This window comes from Pocillopora verrucosa, chromosome 13, assembly GCF_036669915.1.
Source record: "Pocillopora verrucosa isolate sample1 chromosome 13, ASM3666991v2, whole genome shotgun sequence".
NCBI lineage: Eukaryota > Metazoa > Cnidaria > Anthozoa > Scleractinia > Pocilloporidae > Pocillopora > Pocillopora verrucosa.
Window position 1 is genome coordinate 11,434,273 of NC_089324.1, and position 20,575 is coordinate 11,454,847.

The 20,575-nt window shown below is 37.2% G+C and overlaps 2 protein-coding genes across 5 annotated transcripts; one reads left to right on the forward strand and one right to left on the reverse strand.

The window, feature by feature from the left end:
* The first annotated feature begins 524 nt into the window (after window positions 1–524).
* Window positions 525–8,113, forward strand: LOC131799046 (protein NEL-like). 4 transcript variants are annotated; one of them, XM_066160335.1, is made up of 8 exons: window positions 599–649; window positions 1,007–1,178; window positions 1,538–1,882; window positions 2,312–2,461; window positions 3,329–3,442; window positions 4,027–4,290; window positions 6,147–6,258; window positions 6,931–8,113. In XM_066160335.1, the coding sequence occupies exons 3-8, from the start codon at window positions 1,579–1,581 to the stop codon at window positions 7,013–7,015; spliced, it is 1,029 nt and encodes a 342-aa protein (XP_066016432.1). In that variant the 5' UTR covers window positions 599–649; window positions 1,007–1,178; window positions 1,538–1,578; the 3' UTR covers window positions 7,016–8,113. The 4 variants fall into 4 exon arrangements, with proteins under 4 accessions (XP_058972697.2, XP_066016432.1, XP_058972698.2 ...); XM_059116714.2 differs by lacking the exon at window positions 1,007–1,178 and having other exon boundaries at window positions 525–649; window positions 1,535–1,882; XM_059116715.2 differs by lacking the exon at window positions 1,007–1,178.
* Window positions 8,114–8,198: 85 nt separating this feature from the next.
* On the reverse strand, window positions 8,199–20,533 carry LOC131799045 (activin receptor type-1). The gene is made up of 6 exons (XM_059116712.2): window positions 20,282–20,533; window positions 15,346–15,621; window positions 13,797–14,075; window positions 11,781–12,698; window positions 11,443–11,576; window positions 8,199–10,379 (listed from the first exon to the last, which is right to left on the reverse strand). Exons 1-6 carry the CDS (start codon window positions 20,346–20,348, stop codon window positions 10,164–10,166), a joined length of 1,890 nt encoding a protein of 629 aa, XP_058972695.2. The 5' UTR covers window positions 20,349–20,533; the 3' UTR covers window positions 8,199–10,163.
* Window positions 20,534–20,575: the final 42 nt, after the last annotated feature.

Consider the following 20,575-nt stretch of genomic DNA (forward strand, 5'->3'; position numbering starts at 1 on the left):
TTCGCCTTTTAATTCAATTGAATAATTATCTTTATGTATACAAGCCTCATAAAAGTTGTTGTTTCGGCCAATTCCTTCATATTTAAACAAAATACAAATTATTGTGTCTCCTCAATGCAAACAAAAGATAAAAAATTAAAAAAAAAAAAAAACTTGAAGACATCCTGTACTGAAAAGTTTTTGAATGGCGCAGTGCAAATCTTTGAAGACGCTATCAAAATTATGGATTTGAAAAATAATTACAAATATAGGTTGTGTGGTTTTTAATCACCATGCCAGCAGGGCCGGATGATTCCCAAAAGCTGTTATTAAAGGAGTTGATTAGAGTGTCACCATGGCATCTTTTGGTTAAAAAAAGGTTGGGCATAAACAGAGTTCTCTATTTCTCTTGGTTACATGCACGTCAGTAAAGTATCCAGGAACTGAGCAATATTAAACTGAATTTGTGTGATTAAACGTATCACCTTGTGTTAAGGACCTCAAAGCTGAGTTCATGAGCCAACAAGAGCGTATCAGAGCATTTAAGTCAATCTTTGTCAACAAGTACGTTGTTTTTTAAACCAATCAGAATCAACATCGAACAGGGGAAGTATGAAAGCGTGTTTTCCTTTTTAAGGGGAAAAAAAATTTAGTTCTTGGCTTAACTGAGGTAGGCCAGAGTTTAACCATCATCATCTTGTATTTGAATTTTAAACTTTTAAACAAACATCACGTCATTTCTTCATAAAGTATTTAGAAGCAAAGTTCTGACTTCGTTATTTTGTTACTTCGTGCAGTTCTTCAATAATTTTCTTAATTCATATTGTTAAGTCAAGTCTACCTATGGAGTTTAATAACAATGGCAATGCACGCGCTAATAATCAGACAGTGCACGCAATAACTTCAAAACAGGTGCAGTAACCATATTCAAAACTATCACAGAGTAAATTGCGGTCTTGAAACATCCACTTCCCTTCAACTAAATCACGAGACCGGCGCCCAACATGATTTGATTCGTTTAGTTCAGATGGGCAAGTAAACAGAACACTGGAATTAGCTGTTGTTTGGAGGACAATTCTGTGAGTCAGAACAATCCCCTCTATTTCTCATCTGACTGACTGGAAAGCTGTACTAAGTTTTTTAGTCCAAGTCTTACTTCGCAGAACCGACTGTGTTAGACAAAACACAGACATATATAGGTAAGGAATTCCTTTTATCAACGACACTTAACAGCAATCGACTCGGTTATTTTTTATGAAACCATATTGTACCTCATTCTCTCTTGTCTGAAATCAGCACAAGAGGTGCAGAGAATGATAAGATATTTACAATAAACAGGTTCTTGATAGCGATTATTAGAAATGTATGTCTCTCCTTCGATTTCACTTTTGTCATTTTTAATTTTTTTTAATTTTTAACTGTATTTTTACCCCGTATTTTTGCTATTTGAATTTGAAGTTTTAGTGGACCGCAATGAGAACTACTGGTTCTACCAGTAATTGTGTTATCCAATATTATTTATTTTTTTATTTTTTATTTATTTATTTTTATTCAGCAGAGAAGTGTCTTCATCGACAACTCACATCTTGGTGAAAGATCATGGTATTTCTTTCAGCACTATCTCTGTTGTCGTTAATGTTCCTCAAAGTTAGCACTCAGCAATGCGGCATAGACAGTTACTCAGTCTATCAAAGGATGCTCAAGGGCCATACGTTTAAGACAGTAAAGGCCAGACCACTGTTACTCGACTGTAAAGAGGCCTGCACAACTGACTACAGGTGTCAAAGCTACAACTACGATTGGTCTCAGAGCATATGCGAATTAAATAACCGAACCAGGGAGGCAAGACCTAATGACTTTGTTAGAAATGAAAACAGATATTACGTGCGAGAACCACATAAAGGTACAAACCAGATAACGTTGACATAAATAATTTACGAAGTAGGCGCTCGAAGAGAAAGCGAACAACACGCGTGTAAGGAAGAGACAAGCAGTGAGAGACCTTCAAGCACGACCTATCGTTCGTACTTGCTAGTCTGAAACGATCGCGCTTGGTTAAATCTAGATTACGGGTAGTGCCGCCTTTTCGGTAAATCCCGTCGCACGAGTTCGTCGGCGAAGTCCGTCGCGCAAGGCGCCTCTCCCCCAGAGTTCCGCGCAGCGCGTTAACATCAATTTTTTCAACTGATTTTTTTCCTTTTTATTCACGCGAATACCGAGTAAAGTCGAGAGTGATGGAGTCTCCATTCTCGAATAGAGTTGTCAGCGATGTTAGCACTCAAACATTGAGAGTGAGTTTGTGTTTCTTTGACCGCAAATTTTGTGTTTTTAGTTTCTCTCGGTTCCATTCCTGAGTTACCAGCTGACTCATGTGCAGAGATTAAAGCGGACGAAGGAGGTCACGCAGTCAGTGGTAGCTACTGGCTGGATCTCACAAAATCTGGAAACTCTACTTTGGTACTCTGTGACATGACAACTGGAGGTTAGTACTTCAAATCCTTAATCCTTACACTCCCAGAACAGGTTGAAAAATAACTTCTCCCTGAGATCCATACATTATCTAGCAGGACAGAATGTAACAGTTGTTTATTATGATGTGACACAAAATTCTCTCATCCGTCTTACAATGAATCCTATAGCAACTAGATAGGAGACTCTGATAAGTAATAGGCCAGAAGCAATTATTGCAATAAAAAAAAAAAACCATCAATTTTTCCCAAGTCAAACACAACCAAGATAGAAAGCAATTTTTCAATAGAGTTTCGTGAGCAATCGGGGATTTCTTCATATATATGCTCAACTACGTTATGTGATTGGTTCAAAATACCAGCGCCACTTTCTGAACCAATCAGATTCAAAGCTGAAGCAGGTCGCCACTTGGCAATTTGGTTTGTTTTTTCTTTGAGTTCTCGGTGTCTCTTTTTGTTTTTTAACCTTTTCTGACTGACAGTGGTGATTATTTTGGTTTTGGTTTAACGACACTTAAGTGAAATGGGCTCCAAAAAGACGAGAATTGCGTTACAGAACACTTCCCCGGGAGGTTTACCGATAAACCTCGCTTTGGTATGCTCGACCCAGTTTCCTCGATTAACGGCCAAACATCTCTGATTAGCAACTATTCACCGAAGTGGAGGTGGGTAGTGGAGGTTATTTACCGAGTTGCGACGTAGCGAGGTTAATATCCATTGCTAGTCACCAACCCTGAGGTAAATAGTTGTTTTAGCATATACTAAAACAGTGAGACTATAGCACAAAAAGATGATTTTTGATCAAATAATCTGAATTGCTGTCGACTATGGCCTTTGTATCCTAACGTAACGGTTAAATTTTTTAACTGTTTATTTTTCAGTTGCTGACTTCTGCAGCGATAATCGGTGTGTTAACAGTGCAACCTGTGTCAACCGTAAAATGAACTACACGTGCTCGTGTAAAACGGGGTGGACTGGTAGCTACTGTGAACGAGGTAATTAATGAATGGTACAGACCATGTCGAAAAATACCATAACACTCTTTTATACACAATTACGGTTTCATTGCCTTCGGGATAGGAAGGGCTATTTAAGCATCCATTTCAGAAATGGCAAAATGAAATTCGGAGCTCATGTAGAATTGTAGAGCATAGAACTGCCCGTACATTTTTAGCAAATGTTTTGAAGAGGCAAGGGCCTGCTCCGATCATATACGTCAATTAGCATTTAATTTAACTACTCGTGAATACGTACGCGAAGAAGTAAATTCCAAATGCTAAGGGAATAAACGAGACACGAAACACTCATAGGAAAAAGGTTTACATCAACGTAATTATAAGACACACTGCTAAAAGGAAGTGAAATGTAACAAAAATTTTAATTAAAGCTTCAGATTTTTTTCCCATTGTTCCATGCTTGTGACAAATAAATTCAAGATCGTTCTACTTAAGTTATTTCATCTTCCACTTAACATTTGACGTTAATGGTGACGTCATCTAAGCATCTGCCCTCCATAGATCATAAGTGAGAACCAATCAAAATTCGTGTATAATGCAGCTTATCATATAAATCCCCATAGATGTGGACGAGTGTACTGAGATACCTGGTGCCTGTCCGGTTCAGTCGGCGTGTGAGAACTCATTGGGTTCTTACCATTGCATCTGTCAGTCTGGTTGGAGGAATGTAGGCCCCCATAATTGCTCGGAAATTCACGAGTGTCCTGAGGAATTCAATCACAGCTGCCCACCAAAGTCCGACTGTATCATCAAGGGTGGAAACAATTCTTACGAATGCCTGTGTCACTTCTGCCACTACATGTCTAATGATACAAGAACATGCCTTCGTAAGTATGGAAATGAAGTCCAACTCAGGACCTAAAAATCACCGCAATTGCTAAAATAAAATGGCTTGTTTTACAGGATTCGATTCGCTTGGGATCCTCATTTTTGGTTTGCTTCCGGTTAATACAGTGGGTCGAGAGGTATAGGTTCAAGACTTAGCCGAGGCAATGTGTTGAGTTTTTAAGCGCATTACTTAATTCTAGTTCACAGTGCCTCTCTCTACGCAGGAGTATACATGAATACAGGTGAATTGTCATAGAGGCTTGACAAATTGCTAAGGAGAGGGGGAGGGGGGGGGTAACGGTAACCTGGAATGAGTAGCATCCATCCAGGGGGTTGTACTTATCTCCTACCCAGACCTCCACGACAAAGCCTACATTTCAGTTACAGTTATGCGGAAGGATTTGGTTACGAGATCAAGTGGTAGCAATACTCTTGGTCGCTACATGCAAGAGAAACAGGAGATAAGTTCCGGCAGGGTGGGCCGTTTGGCTATAGCGCAGACTCAGCCTTACCCTTTCCTTCTTCGGTTAATGCAGCACTGATTTAATTGTGGGTGGAGAAAACCAAGCTAAAAGATTAATTCCTCCATGAAAGTCTTAATCGACCGAGCAGTTTTCAACTGACTGCCGTTAAATTTAAACCAAACTAATAACACCTATCAAGTGTTTGCGTCATCATTAGCCAATGAAGACTCAAAGTAAAAAACAGGCATCTACTTGCAAGCGCGCGATAATACGGGCGATCAAATCACGATTGGTTTTCGTTTGGCGTCTGATTGGTTAAGAGCAAGGCTCAAGTTTTCTTGACTAATTAAAGACTGACGTAAAGCGAAAACAAGGCAATCCTGTATTACTTTGGACACTCAATCGAAAATTATTCTAAAAATTAAAAAAGCAATCTATGATATACGCTTTAGGTTGAGGCAACGTGTTATAGCAAGTGTTATTTTCTCAGAGTAGCCAATCGAACGGTTAGTAATCGAATACAATCGTACGATTATTAATCGAACACAATCGCACGATTAGTGATCGAACACGATCGAACTCGATCAATGGATTGAGTTCGATTTCGCCCGATTGAGTTTCATCAATTATCTGCTCAACTTTTCTCAATTTTCATTCATCTATTCGTTCATTTGTTCCCCCACCACAAATGACCTGTACTACCTTAGAGCAGTCTTCAATAGGCCATTTTACAGTTGTGTACTTGGTTGCCAAGCCTTTGATTCGGAGTAAAGCTGAATGTGACCATGTTTTGATACAGGCCAGTATCTAGTTAGCATGATAACAAAGTAATTTACATTGGAAAGCAGCAACGTTTGTATCATTACAAGGTTAACCTTAGCCTTAATCCTGTTCAAAAGCTCGGCGACCAAGCACACCACTGTAAAATGGACTACTGAGTGTCGAAAAATCAAAACCAAAGTAATCCCAGCGCCCAATCGGCAGATAGGTTTACATCATCAGTAGCCAATGAGAACTCATAGTGTAAACAAACAAGCTGCCGGTAGGGCGGGAAAACGCAAATGACCAAGTCACAATTGTCCCTAGCTTTGCATCTGATTGGTTGAGAGGATGGTGCAAGTTTTCTGTACCAATCACAGAGCAAAGTTGGGTACGTAAGACCAAAGAAACGCAGGATTACTTTCGACACTCGGTTGAAATTACTTTGATATCAATGTAACCCTACTTACAATGATGATAAATTCATGTGCGGTTCGATTGCTTATCTCGTTTGTTCTGGCTTTTGCTGTTTCTGAGCTCTTCGAATACGATATAAAGCTCGTAAACTGTCATCACTGATTATATCGTATATGCTAAAACTGACCGAAATGATCTCTTGGTCACTTTTCCAGCTGATTGTCGGGAGGAAACCACATTTTACTACGTAACAGGGTACACCAAAATCAAGACATTCTACACTGAGAAATGTGGTTGGTGGGGTTGGTTCAGATGCGGAAAATCAAAGTGAGTTTAATATCTTAATATTGAAATTTCCAAAAATGTGTCGAAAGTGCCTCTAAACACGAGCAGGAGTTGGAGCGTCTCATTACCAGGGTCTCTCCGCTTTTTCCCAACATTTGAGACATTTTCAAGCAAAGAGATGATGAGAAGAATGAAAATAATCATTTGATTAATCCTTCTACTTCCAAGATCTGATTATTATTTCTCCCCACAAACTTCCACACCTTTCCTTGCAAATAGTTACGAGAATTTGGCGTGCGATCACAATATCAACTTCTTCCTGATAAGTTTGAGTATTTACGATAAATGTTTTATAGAGTTAATAGACTTGATATCCCTTCCATTTCCAGGATCTAATTGTTAATTCTCCTCTCTAGCTGCTGCACATTTCCTTCTTAATAGTTACGAGAATTCGGCGTTAGATCAAGATAATGTATGGATAGCTTATGGAGAAGTTGAATGTAAATCATTTCTGGAAGAGAGGGCTGAGCAAAATTCTCAGAGCTAAATCTATAGAAAAATGTTTGGCGGCCGGACAGTGTGGAGAATTGATATCCAAAATCTTGGAAGTGAAAGAGTTTATCGATGCTTTCTTCATGAGTACAACTCGTAAAATATTGCATGATGTCAACAGCCATTGGCAAATTGTTAACCGCACAATGATATTTCTTTTAGGTTCAAGACAGTTTCAAAAAAGTTGAAAATATCTCAGCGGAACTGGGTTCCCAACCGCGATGGCGCAAAATGTCCTTGCCCCTGATAGGTGTTGGCTGGTGAAGACTTCTGCTATCGGACAACACTATCGCATGGAAAGGAACTTTGCAATCATTTTCTTTTTTTCTTTTTTTTTTACAACAGACTTTTCAAAAAAAATTACCACTTAAGATCGAACTTAAAAGCTATTACATTTTACTGGAATTTCATACCATCACCTGCAAAGGCGTCTCATGGCTGGCCATCTTAAAAAGTTTCGGACGAAGTAACCGGCAACTTGAAAAGATTTGGGACACTTATGTGACTAAGGGTGCATGCCTTAACTCAAAAAATGAACTTGTCTGTTAGTTTTAACAATTTCAGTCTTTCGGCTGAAGCGATGTTCCGCAGTCTTTTTCCGATTTTTTTTATATATTTATTTAACTTGAATTTGGAATAGATAATTATTACTAGCTAGAATTCGAGGTCCGTAATGCAAGTTACGGACCGAGTATTTCCGCTCGGATCCCTCGCCCGCGCAATTTGTGCTTGAGCCATAAATACGTGCAGGAAAAAGCGAGGATCCATAATTTAATGCACATATCGAGAAAACGAGGTTAGAAGGATCTTTATTATATCCTGGGTTCAAATAGAGGGCAAAGATTTCAATTCAAACAAATTTTTTAATTTAGCGGGCTGTACAGTGAAATATGGCCCGCTAAATTGACTGATTATAGCACGCGCACCACGAGATATAACACGACAGACTTCCTATCCAGGTACGTAACTGCAACTGTGTATTTGGAACACACTGTTCAATTTGTTATATGACGTATCGAGTCCATTTTCTTGTAGAAAAAGTCAATTGTTTAGAATTGATTTAATTATGGGTTTGGTTCGGTTTCTCTAGATTAGTCGTCGTTTTGATTGGTTGGCAAAAAGATTCTGAGTTGCTTAATTCTTTATTTAATAATACTCGACGTGCTTAAAAAATCGGACTTCTTTTAATTTCCACGGTCGTCTGATTGTTAATCACTCATACCACTTTAAACTGAATTGAACTCAACTGAGTCCCTGTGACTGTAAAACGTTATGCGTGTGCAAGTGTGTGTGCGTGTGTGCGTGCGTGTGTGCGTGCGTGCGTGCGTGCGTGTGTGTGTGTGTGTGTGTGTGGGGGGGGGGGTATTGTACTGAGCTGAAGTTCATGTCAAATTTCAGTTCTTAATTCCTCCTAGTGGAAGGAGGGTGTTGCAGAAACTTGTTTACTATAAACCTCATTTAATACCTCCTTGGAAGTTGCTACATTTGTGCGTAAGTGTTAAAGAACTTTTTATTACATTTGAATGTGATTAGATCCCTTTCAGGTACCAAGAACCTACTAAAAGTACAAGACCTTTCGAATTTGCCTCACCCCCAACACAAGGCTTTGTTGCTCTGTTGGTTGTGACGCCAAACTAGTAAATGGGAGGCATGAGTTGTAATCACCTCCAAGCCTAAAATTTTTCAAACTTCCTTTTCATCATTTATTTCACTGCAGTTCACTTAAAAGGATTAATTCTCCACTACAACTGTTATAATTCAACTAATTTTGTCGTGGATTGATTTGTAACTCAGCAGACATGTAATTATACAGATAGGTCACTAAAATTTCACCGTTTAACCTCAGTTGTAGTTAAATCCTCATAATAAATTGCATTGTATGTAACCAGATGCAAGAAATTATTTGTTTGCTGCTTCAGTAATAATATACAAGCGTGTGCATAATATATAAACTGTAGAACCAGTTGTTTAAACTATCCACAGGCCTTTACAACTAAGAATAATATTGTTAGTATCAAAATGTCTGGAAATTGTCTATCCAAAAACTTACATGTTTTCTCACATCTTGCCATGCAAATATTTTCATTGTGATTAAAATACTATGTTTTCCTGTTCTTTTACCTTGATTCAAATCAAGTGTAATTTGCAACAATAACCTCTGCACTTTAAATCAACATACAACAACTTCCAATATCTTTAAAGTGCAAAAGCACAATATTTTAAATACTTACAACTCTGTTTCACGTAAAGCAACTGGCTTCAACATTTTCTAGTCAAAGGCACCTCTGAAACAAAATGCTACAACAGGTCACTATGATAAACCCTTTACAGAACTTCCACAATTATTCCTTAAAAAATCAATTTCTTAGTGCAATCAAAAGCAGGATTTCCACAAAAATTATCCACAATTCATTACTACAACTAGCCTGCAGATTATATTACTGAGACTTGCCACCAGTAGCATGCTCTAACCTTAGTGAAACTCTTGATCAATAATCTACATATAACCACCATAACTACCTTAGGATGACAACTTTTAGTGAGCCAAATTTACAGTAGTTTCATCCAAGGCTATCGAGATGGAGGAAGTTTCATAAACCTTTAGACTAGCATCTAATTTCTCCTTACAATATATCACCCCTGAATCAAACTTCAAGGTCAAGGGAGTAGAGGAAATGATCATCAACTTATGAAGCTCTTGATTGTTGAACAAATTCTCCTTGTCAGTAACTTGGAAATGTATAGAGAACAGTATGGAGAATATTAATTTGGAGCAGAGATGAACTACTTGCAAAATAAGACATCAAATAACAATCAATGCCATGTCTGAAAAAGAAACTGCTATTTGGACTTAAAAGGACAGAAAACTCTGCTTGTCCCCATCAGAAGTGGTTATACTTTAGCGGGATTGCCTGCCAAATGTACTTAATCATTAAGGTTCAGCTGAAAGAATGTTCATACACGAGATAATGGTTCCAATCAGAAGAGAACCCTTGAATACTCATTTTTGCTCCCAAGGGGGTCACCTTATTGTAGGGGCTGAAACTGTGTTCAAATTGGCTTAAGAAAAGGTCAGAATTTTTATGCAGACAGCAACTAGTGTACAAGCAGGACAGAAAACAAAGAAGCACTAAACTAAAATCAGCAAAAATGGCAAAGGATTGTGCTCCCCTTTTTCTCAGTTTTCATTGTGCCACTGTTTTCCATTTCTTTTTTCCATTAGGAAAAATATAATATTCAGAGTTGAGTGCAGTCTTATTGACCAACATTTCCATGACCCTAGGAGCAAACCAGTTCAAAGTGATATGTGTGTGAAATCCATAACTTTTGAAAAGGTGAACAGCTGCGATGATTGAAACAATTAATAATCTTTTGTGGTAATGTCTTCTGTAAAATTACACCTTGATGATTTCTAATGTCTCAGGGATGTGGATGTTGACATCTTGGAGAGCTGACGAATCTTCTGACTCAGACAATGATGTGTTTATCGGGGCTGGCTTAAGCATTTCCATAAGCTTTGACAAGGTCTTCTTCACCCTGAGTGATGGCAGACGTGCTGATGCATTTTGTTTCCAACAGTCCTTCATCAACTTTCCCATGACCTCGAGTGCCTGCAAAAGTGGTTTGCTCAAATAAAAACCCTCATTCTCATTGATTTACTATCACTCAGTCACTGTCCCAGGAAATGAAGGTTGATACAAAGAATGTAAACAACATGTTTACCTGCTAATTTTATGACAACTACTGATATATATATAAGTGAAAGAATCAAAGAGGATGCATCGATTCTCTGTTATTCTTGAGTTTCGCGCCTAAGTGCTCGTCAGACAGAACTTCTTTTCGCCTCTTTGATTCTTTCACTTATATATACCCAGCTCTGCTACCACAGCATTGAGCACTTTATGCCAAGGTAGACTCTACCCCCACATTTATATATATATATATATATATATATTTTTTTTTTTTGAAACCAGTTTTATTTTCATTCACATCTTCCTTGGTCTTGAATTCATTTTCATAATTTGAACCAGAAGAAAATGTAAACCAAACTGGGTTGATAAATTCAGGAGAACTTTAATTCCATCATTCAGAGAGCCATATCAGTTACCATGATGCAAATGTCATCCTTTCCAAGGAAAAAAATTAACAGCTCTAGGCTTTCTTAAAATGATTTTGAATGATTAAAAAGCAGCTAGATGGAGAAAAGAGTTCAAAGCTACCATTTTTCCATTGCAGGCGTATTACTTTTCTACTTTTCTACCCCGCTGTCACGGGAAAATGTTACAACAAGCATTGTAAACCCCATTTTAAATTCAGTTGGCTGTTCATTAATGTTCCCCTTGACACAGACTTTGTGGAGCTTCAAACATTGGTTTGTTGTGTATAAGATTTGAATATTTGGATGTTTAAGGAGAAGAGCTAAACAGTCAGTGAGTTTGTTACAATCTGTACAATATTGTGGACACTAGAAGAAGTTTATTGACATGTTTATCAACTGATGTTGTAGCAAAAGACCTACATCAGTCTGTAACCTAATCTAGCAAAACAGCTAGAAGCTACTTATAACTATTGGAAGTTCTGAAACTTGTTGACCTTTGGAATAAAGCCTTTTTTTTCTTTCTATCAATAAATTGACAATTATGCCCAATCTGCATAAAAGAACTGATTACTTACACTGTTTTCAGTCCACTTGTTAGGAACCAGTGGCCTTTTCTGTTGTTCACTAACAACTTTCTTCATGTCATCATATGTAGGATTTGAGGGCACCATGTCATAGAATGGCAACTCATACTGCTCTGGTCTTATGCCTTAAATAAAAGAAGACACAAAAGAAAGAGTTGAATTTGATTTGCAGGCTTATAAATGCAAGATAACAATAAGAGAGGGAACAATTGTGTCTTAGGACACTTCTTTTCATGCAAGCTGAGGGACTTGCAAAAGCACTATCAGGTTCTAACAACTACAGAATACACATCTGTACATATATAAATTGTTTAGGCAAGAAAGTTTACCTTCTGTAAAGGTTCTCCTGGTTATTTCCCACAAAATAAGACCAAGTGAATACACATCAGCTCTTTTATAAGACTCAAACGATTTAAAAACTCCGCCATCCAACAGCTCAGGAGACATGTATCGTGGGGTTCCCCTTCGTTTGTTCTCTGTAATAATCTTGTCTTGAGATCTATCATGAACCACACCCAATCCTAAGCCTCCAATTGTACAAGTCAGATTTGACTTCACCATGATGTTTTTAGATTTCAGGTCGCAATGTGCAATGGAGTACTTTTCCTTCCGTCCATAAATTTCACCATGCAAATGATTCAAGCCCCTTGCAGCCGAGAGAGCTAAAGAACACATTTCTTGAGTGTTGACAGTTCTACAACTGAGGAAGTCGTACAGCGACCCATTTTCATGAAATTCCATCACAATACATCTGTATGTTGCTTTGTTCCAAGTAAATGCAGTGTGGCAATGCTGCACTCTAAGAATGTTTTCATGGTTTCCAATTTTGTTGTTCACATCCACTTCATTCTTGAAGAACTTCTCCTCACAAGGTAGGTACAGTTTTGCCACAACATCATCTCCATGCCACATTCCTCTCCATAATTTTCCATACTTGCCTTCTCCAATGACTTGAATTAAGTCCACATCCTGAGCAGCTGTGCGCTGAGCGAATTTTGATGCTCCAGACCCATTACATTTACCACACTCTCTACCATTACAGCTGCCATCTTCATGAGGTGCAGCTGAATGACGCGCATATCTAAGATTTGGGTATCTGCCACTTTTTAAGTGTCTCTTTTGTAACAGCTGATATACAACACAGACAAGTACAATGCCAACCACAAGAGCAGCTATAGGAGCAAAAATACTCAACAAGATGAAGTTGGTACGTTCATCTTTCCCAAATCTGGTAAGAGTAGATGCAGCTAAACAAAAAAAAATAGTACCATAGTTATACATAATAATCATGGGTAAATTAATTCATTAGGCTTATCAACCTTAAAAGAACTGTCTATAATTCAGTGTTGAAATTTTTACAGATAAAATAATTTATAATTAACCCTTTACACCCTTAGAGTGACTAGCATCTAATTTCTCCCTGAATTGCACATTAACGTTATGAGAATACAGGAAATGGTCACCAGGGAAGGAAGCTTTTGATTGGCAAACATATTCTCCTTGTCAGCACCTTAAGAAATGTACAAAGAACAGTGTGGAGAATATGCATACTGATGCTAGTGTGTGAAGGGTTAACAAAAAGATCCCATGTTGCCATGCGCCTGTAGTAGATCAAAGATTAAGTCGTAAAGTTGTAAGAGCCATAAAGTGGTACAAGAGGTGCACAGGACTTGAACAGACATGTGGCAACACAGAATCTATTTGTTTAATACTGTATTTACTCAAATATGGGTGCTCATTGCATGGAAGATATTTAATCGAGGGGGGTGCTAATATTATGTTGGCCCAACAGTAGGAAAAAATATTAAAAGAGCAGATAACTAGCAGGAACTCTGCAAGCACATGAAGATAGATTCAAGTAATTTGAATGGAAAAGAAACTATTCTTTTGCACCATTGCCGCTTTAATTGAAGCTTAAAAAGTTGTAAATAAAGTGGTAATAGAAACAGTTTTTCCTTTTATCTCTATTATTTAAAAAAGTGAGGGAGGAGGGGGGGCATTTATTTCAGTGGGACACTTATTTGACATTATGGCTTAGGGGGTTGGTGCTTATTTGGGAAATGGTAATTATAAGAGTGTGAGTGCTTATTCAAGAATAGGGCATGATGAAGACACAAAACATTTTTAATGGTGACATCATCCCTGTGTCTGTCTTCTAATATGTAGGTTGTAAGTAAAAACGAATCCAAATACATGTCTAATTCGCAAGCACATTACATTACTACCTAGTCTATTTTCAAACCATTTCTGATCAGTTTCCAGTTTTTGCAATAGTTCTGCCAATTTCTAATGCATGCACAGAAAAATTCCTCCACAACTGTCAATAATGAGTAACTGACACTTACTTGATTTTTTTGTTGGAAATGTTGGGGTTACATTCCAGTTACACATATTCTCCTCACAACAGACAGCTGGAGTCACTGGATTCTCACAATTTATCTTCCTATGTAATGCATTCTCAAAACAGCCCTTTGACACAACATAATTATCATTCTCATCCTGCTTGAGCACTGAGAAACAGCCCAGTTCTGCATAGCATCTCCAATCAGAATCTTTGCAATCACTACACTTGCATTCAACTAGTTGATGGTATGGAGTTGATGAAATGGTCACATTTTTCTGGGCTGTAAGGTGAAATAAGGAAAACCTTTCAATCAAAATCAGCAGACTTCATTTAACCCTTTGGCCCTTAAAGAGCGACCAGCAACTAATTTCTCCTTACCATATAAACCCTCAAATCACAAAAAAAAGATAATGAAAATAAAGGAAATGATCATCAATTAAGGAAGCTTTTGATTGTTCAACAATTTCTCCTTGTCATCACCTTAAAAAATGTCAGTAGAACCATAAGGAGAATATGTATGGTGTAACGGGGTAAATACTGAACCCTGTAACTCCAAGATCTGATTGTTAATTCTCCCCTCTAACTGCTACCCATTTCCTTGTAAATTAGTTATGAGAACTTGGTGCTAGATCAAGATAGCAGCTTCTACCAAATAAATTTGAATATCCTCATTACCTGTTTGCAGAAAAATGTCCAGATATTAGAAGGAGAAGTTTCGCTATAATCACTTCTGGGAGTTACAGGGTTAAAAGTGGTCACGGCACAGGACCAAGCGGCAACCTACACTGATCTCACTCTTACATTAATGAGTGTCTTGCATTCTCATTTACATTTTCATACTGTATCAACATTTTCTCAGTTTTTTTTGCCTTATCTGGGTTCACCATAATTTAAATTCTGCTAGATATTTCTGCGTTATAATTTCTCCTTGTGTAGGATCAGTTTTACATTTTGAAAGTCTCACATCAAACTTTGATTTTTAAGATTATAAAAAATTGAGAATCAAGGATCAAGCTTCCCTTTAACTCCCAAGATCTGATTTTCAATTCTCTCCTCTGTCAGCCACACATTTCCTCATAAATTAGTTATGAGAATGTGATGTTAGATCAAGATAACAACAGCCTGAAAAGTTTGTGTATTCTCATTACCTATTCGCTGGATCATATATGGATATTGTAAAATAAATAATAATAATAATAATAATAACTTTATTTAAGTGTCAGTGTATTTTAGCACTGCTGTGCTAATTGGGGACACTGTAAATAAGGAAACAAATATCGTAAATGAACAGAAACTCATTAAAAACCCCAACTGGTAGGAGGCAGACCAGTTGGCTATTTACAAAGCGTGCAGGAGTTGAATTCGGGGCCACCGAAGACAAATCCATCCAGTGGCAGGGAGGAGGACTTGAACCCGGGACCTCCAGCTTACAAGTGCAGTGCCCTAACCACTAGGCCACGCTCTCCTGTAGGGGGAAGTTACATGTTAAGCACTTCTGGGAGTTAAAGGGTTAAAATACAACAGAGTGCTACTGCAGATGTAAAACATACCTAGCCACCCTGGTGAAACTGATGGAGTCACATTCCGGTTACACATGTTTTCTCTACAGCATACAATGGGAAGATTTTTCTGGTCACAGATAATCATGGAATGACTCTGATTCTCAATACAACCTCGTTTGACAACATATCCCTGGTTCTGTTTATCTGGTTTAACTGAAGAGAAACAACCAAATCCTGCCTTGCAGTGAGATTTCTCACATCCACTGCATTCACATTCTATGCCTTGATGGGGAGTACTTGGTGTCTGTGTCAAATTAGCTTCACCTGTATAACAAAATAAAGAAAAAAAATACCATCAACTTATTTAGAGAAGATCATCATTAGTCAGTCCTTGGAGATATACTACAAAATTACTGCAGAAAATTATTCTGAATAGAGAATTCATACTTTGACAGACTTTGGTGGGACCTAAATTCAATAATCAGACTTAACCTAACCCTTGAACTCCCCTGAGTGACCAAGACAGAATTTCTCCTTACAGTATAAATACAATATCAACTAGCTAAGTGATGAGAATAAAGAAAAATATCAATTTGGGGATAATTAGTTGATCCAATACTAAATTCTCTGAACTAACATTATAAGAATTATACGGTTGGCAGTGAGGAGAATTACAAATTTGATCTGGGAGTTAAAGGGTTAAACCATATGCAGTTAACTTTAATCTTTTACCTAGGTAATTAAATATTGATTTTTTATCATTTCTGATTTGTCTTGGAAGGTTCCTTAAAGACACACTGATACCACAGAGAAAGAAAGCCATAAAACTTAAAACCAAAAATTCATTTTTTAAACTGGCGCTCTTAATCCCCATATCTATGTATGCTTTTCACCCAGAGAGTACCTCCACTTTTTTGTATATGAACCATGCGCAACTCACAACTCCTCAACTCTCTCTGATGAAAGGCTTAACCTCAAAACATCAGCTTTAAATACTCCTTAAGGTGGCCAATTTAGATTATCAACTCAGTTGATCACACCAAATTATCTTGTTATTCTCCTCCAACACACAGCCACATGGTTTCTCTAGAACCTTAACCCCTTTCACTTAAAAGACACTTTTACCCTTTAAGGATTCTGATACAGAAGTCACTTACAAAAAAACACAAAATTCATCCCAAAAAATAATGCTGCATGACTGTATTCATTTCACAGTATAGCAAAAAGTTGACATTCAAGGTGGTTGCAACTTAATCCACGAGAACTTAAAAAGCAGCCATAAAAAAACTAACAGACAATTTCAAGTCTTTGATACATGAACACGCAAATTAAGCAAAATGCATGAAAATTGGCAAGTATATTTTGCAATAATACAATTTCAATTTTGTTCAAAATATCACTGACAACATTCAGTGTATAATTGTCTGAATATTTGCTATACTCACACACAGTACCACTTCATATCAATTGAAGTGTGTCATTCAAGAATGGGTGTTACCGCTGGATTTTGTGCATCGAGGGCTTGATTTATTCCTTTGGGTATTCACTTCAGGGGGCCACATAGAACCGCCTAAAGTGTAATGAATAAGTTTGGATTCATTTGTTCTAGGAAAGGTGAGATTTTTTGGCGGAAGACTCAAAGGAATGAAAAAAATAGTGCAATTACACGACCTCAAGCAGTAGTGTCGCCAAGTGTAACCTTTTTGTTTTGACTAGTCAATGAACTCCGAAGAATGGTTAAAAACATTTTATGCCTTCAAGGTTTTTTTCTCAATGTTCTCAAGTTTGATTTGTATTTATTAAAACAGAGCATTTTCAGAGTTTTAAAAAGAGACCTTGAACGAGCATATTTGATGATTGTAGGCCAAAGTTCATATTTTACTTCTTGTTATTGACATTTTAATTTATGCACAGCTATCTTTTATCAGCTAGTGTGAAGCATGAATTCCAAAGAATGACCGCAGACATTTCATGCATTCAAGTTTTTTCTGTTTTATCTCTCCCAAGGCTCACTTGTTGTTATCAAAAGGAAAACCAATCACATTCCAGTCTGCCCTCGGTTACCATGATGCCCATATTGATAGTGTTATGCATGACCAGGCACGACAGAGTAAGATTTTAAGGAGGATTCTAAAGCATTAACTGCTAGTTTCCAATTGAAAGAGAAAAGAGAAAACTTTCGGTAAATAAACTTAGATCATTTGGAGAGAAAACAAATCAAAGTATTTTGTCTTGGAATGCTCCATCCGACAGGACGACGCAGAGAGTGTGTGGAAGAAATCAACAAGATTTTAATCTAGCTTACCGCAAACGCAAATGGCAAATTTCGCCTTCTTTTCTTCTTATCCAATAGTCCAACAGAGAAATACACAAATATCTTCTAATTACAATAATAATTAGAATTATTACAATAAATGCAGATATTTTCATATTGCTGCTCTAAAACCTGAAAGGTAGATGAAAAAGTTCAATTCTTGCCGTTTTCCATTTGCATACGCGAGGCAGTTTACTTAACTTATGTTTTAGAAATCCGACAAGAACCCCACTGATTCACAGATGAAACTAAACAATTGCATGAATATATATGAATACTTAACGACATGAAGTTGTCAAGCATGATTCATCAACCTCTAGTCAAGAGGAATTTAATAAAGACTATCAGAAGAAGAAAGTCAAAGATTGCGATATACAACTTAATGGTGCTCTTTTTAAGAGCCTGAACGTAGGACAGGTTTGCAACTGGCAAGGCATTTTAATCAGCGATGAGAAATTACAAGGAATGGTAACAAAACTATTTAATATTCATAATCTTGCCAAGAAATTATTTTTTGTAACCTGTTGTTACCTGTGACAACATCAAGAATTTTTGAATTATTGAACAAGGTTTAATGTTCATGTGAATAATTCATTAACCCTTAAATAACACTTTGACTTCTTCTCAGCAACACAGATTAAAGCATGTTGGTACCCTAGGCACATTAATGCATCATAACTAAAAAATTCTACCACAAAAATGATAAACTTAACCCTTTAACTCCCAAGATCTCATTAGTAATTCTCCTTACTGTCTAATATACAATTCTCCTGATGCTACTTCTGAGAATTTGGTATTGGATCAACTAATAATCCCCTGATTGATACTCTTCTTAGTTCTCATCATTTGCCTTCCTGATATTGTATCGATATTGTAAGGAGAAATTCTGTCTTGGTCACTTATGGGAGTTAAAGGGTTAAGGCTATTTCTGGTATATTTGGTTTCATCAATTAATAAGTGAGAAATCTGGCCTAAAGCACTGTGGAAATTAGACTTAGAGAAAACATAATGGAAAAAACTACAATTAAAATTATATTGCTGCCCTAATTACTTGACTTCTTCCACAATACTATCTAAAGACCCTTTTAGGATCCACAACCATGGTTCTGTGTGGTCTAAATTTGGCAAATAAAGCCCTGAGGAGTAATTCATATTTTTAAGATAATCCAAACAGGATACAATTTACACTAAACAATGTCAAAGCCAATAAAAATTATCAGCCACGAAGAAGGTGACTTGTAGCCTTTTATTGTGATAAAAGCATTGATGATCTGGACACAGAGCTTCAAACATTTTTAGCAGAAATTCTCATCAAGTAAGGACTTTGAGTGAAGACAAAAATTATTTTCTTTGTGCCCAAAGAGTGATCACATCTGAGGTAGTGTGAAAATTATATAACACTTAACAGGGGGTGGTACAGAAGAAAAGAAACTATGATCAATAAATTAATCCAATATTTTTGTAAGCCAATACTATCTTTTATGAAAACAAGTTTTAACTTTGCTGAAAATAGCACTCAAGGAAAGTTACTCACTCACTATAAAATCTCACAATTTTATAAACTGCTGCTGCAGTAATTTTTTTCTTTCACTCCAGGTATTTGCAATACTAATCAATAAAATGAATGACAGTCACCTTTCACTAGCATGGCAGGGGTACAGTAAAACAAAAGAGGGAGATTTCTTATTTGCTAGAGAAAGACCAAACATACCCTCGAGAGACAAATTACTTAACCAAAGCATAGAAAAAAACGTTGTGAAAATGAAGGCTTCCCTCACGAAAGGAATATCTGATGGGATTTTTTAATATTTTTCCGGCCAGAAGGGAATGCTAATGCAGAAACTGTTGATAAAAAAACACGAGTTCGCTGTCCCGTAGGAATATTTAATAGCTCTGAAGATTCCATATTGACGTTTTGATCAATGCAGACATCACTGTTTCTGGATAGTGTACGAATATTCAGGAGAGAAGCAGTGAATTATACTTTCGCGTAAACTATAAAACTGTTTTGAATCATTAACTCGCATTTTTACACTACAAAAATGTCGATCGAAAAGTTTAACTAAGCAGTTATGATTGGAAGTAAACGAAGATCTGAACCGTCAGTTTGAAAATACACCCGAAAGTAAAAAATACTCTTGACAATTCGAGAGAAAGATTCGAGCTAGCGCCAACTTTATGACAATTATGATGTCAACGGAATTTCAAACACATCTCCAATTTTCTACCGAGTAACATCTAGATACCCCAACAACTAGACTAAAACAAGCGATACCGAGAGATCGAACATGACACACTGAATACACAAAGAATTTGTATACTCCAAACACAGATTACTCATATAGCACACAACTTTCAAATTCATTACGTCTGGATATCCGTCTGCCAGACAGCTGAATCGAAACATTCGGGTTTGTACAAGCTAAAAACTGAAAACCCCTTTAACAGTTCAGTATTCTCTTCGAAGAAGTTATGAAATATCACCGCAGAGAGCGTACAAATCTCAGTTTCTACAAAATGATATTGGTGTCTGAAAACTTCGCTACTTACAAGAACCTTACTACGATCGCGAGGAACGTTTTTGCGGCTAGATATGCAATCAAAATTATCCAACTTTCAAAACACATCAACATGTGTAACTTAACGTCACAGTACATGAAAATTGCTTACCTGAAGAATATTTAGCCACCTGAAGGAAAACAGAGACGAAAAGAAAGAATGCTTGGGAAGTAAACATCGTGTTTGTTAGCTTCGTTTTCCACCCCGCCAGGCTAGACGATGTGTTTAGTTTGGCTCCAGCCTCAAGTTCACGTTACGAATAATTATCGATTGCTATTTGACTCTCGGACGAAGATTTCCGACAAAGTTAACGAGTAAGTCTGGCGCAGCGAATGACTTTTTTTTCCAATCTGCTGGTTTTCAGCTAGCACTTTAATGAGAGAAGAAATTACTGTTTAGCAAAGG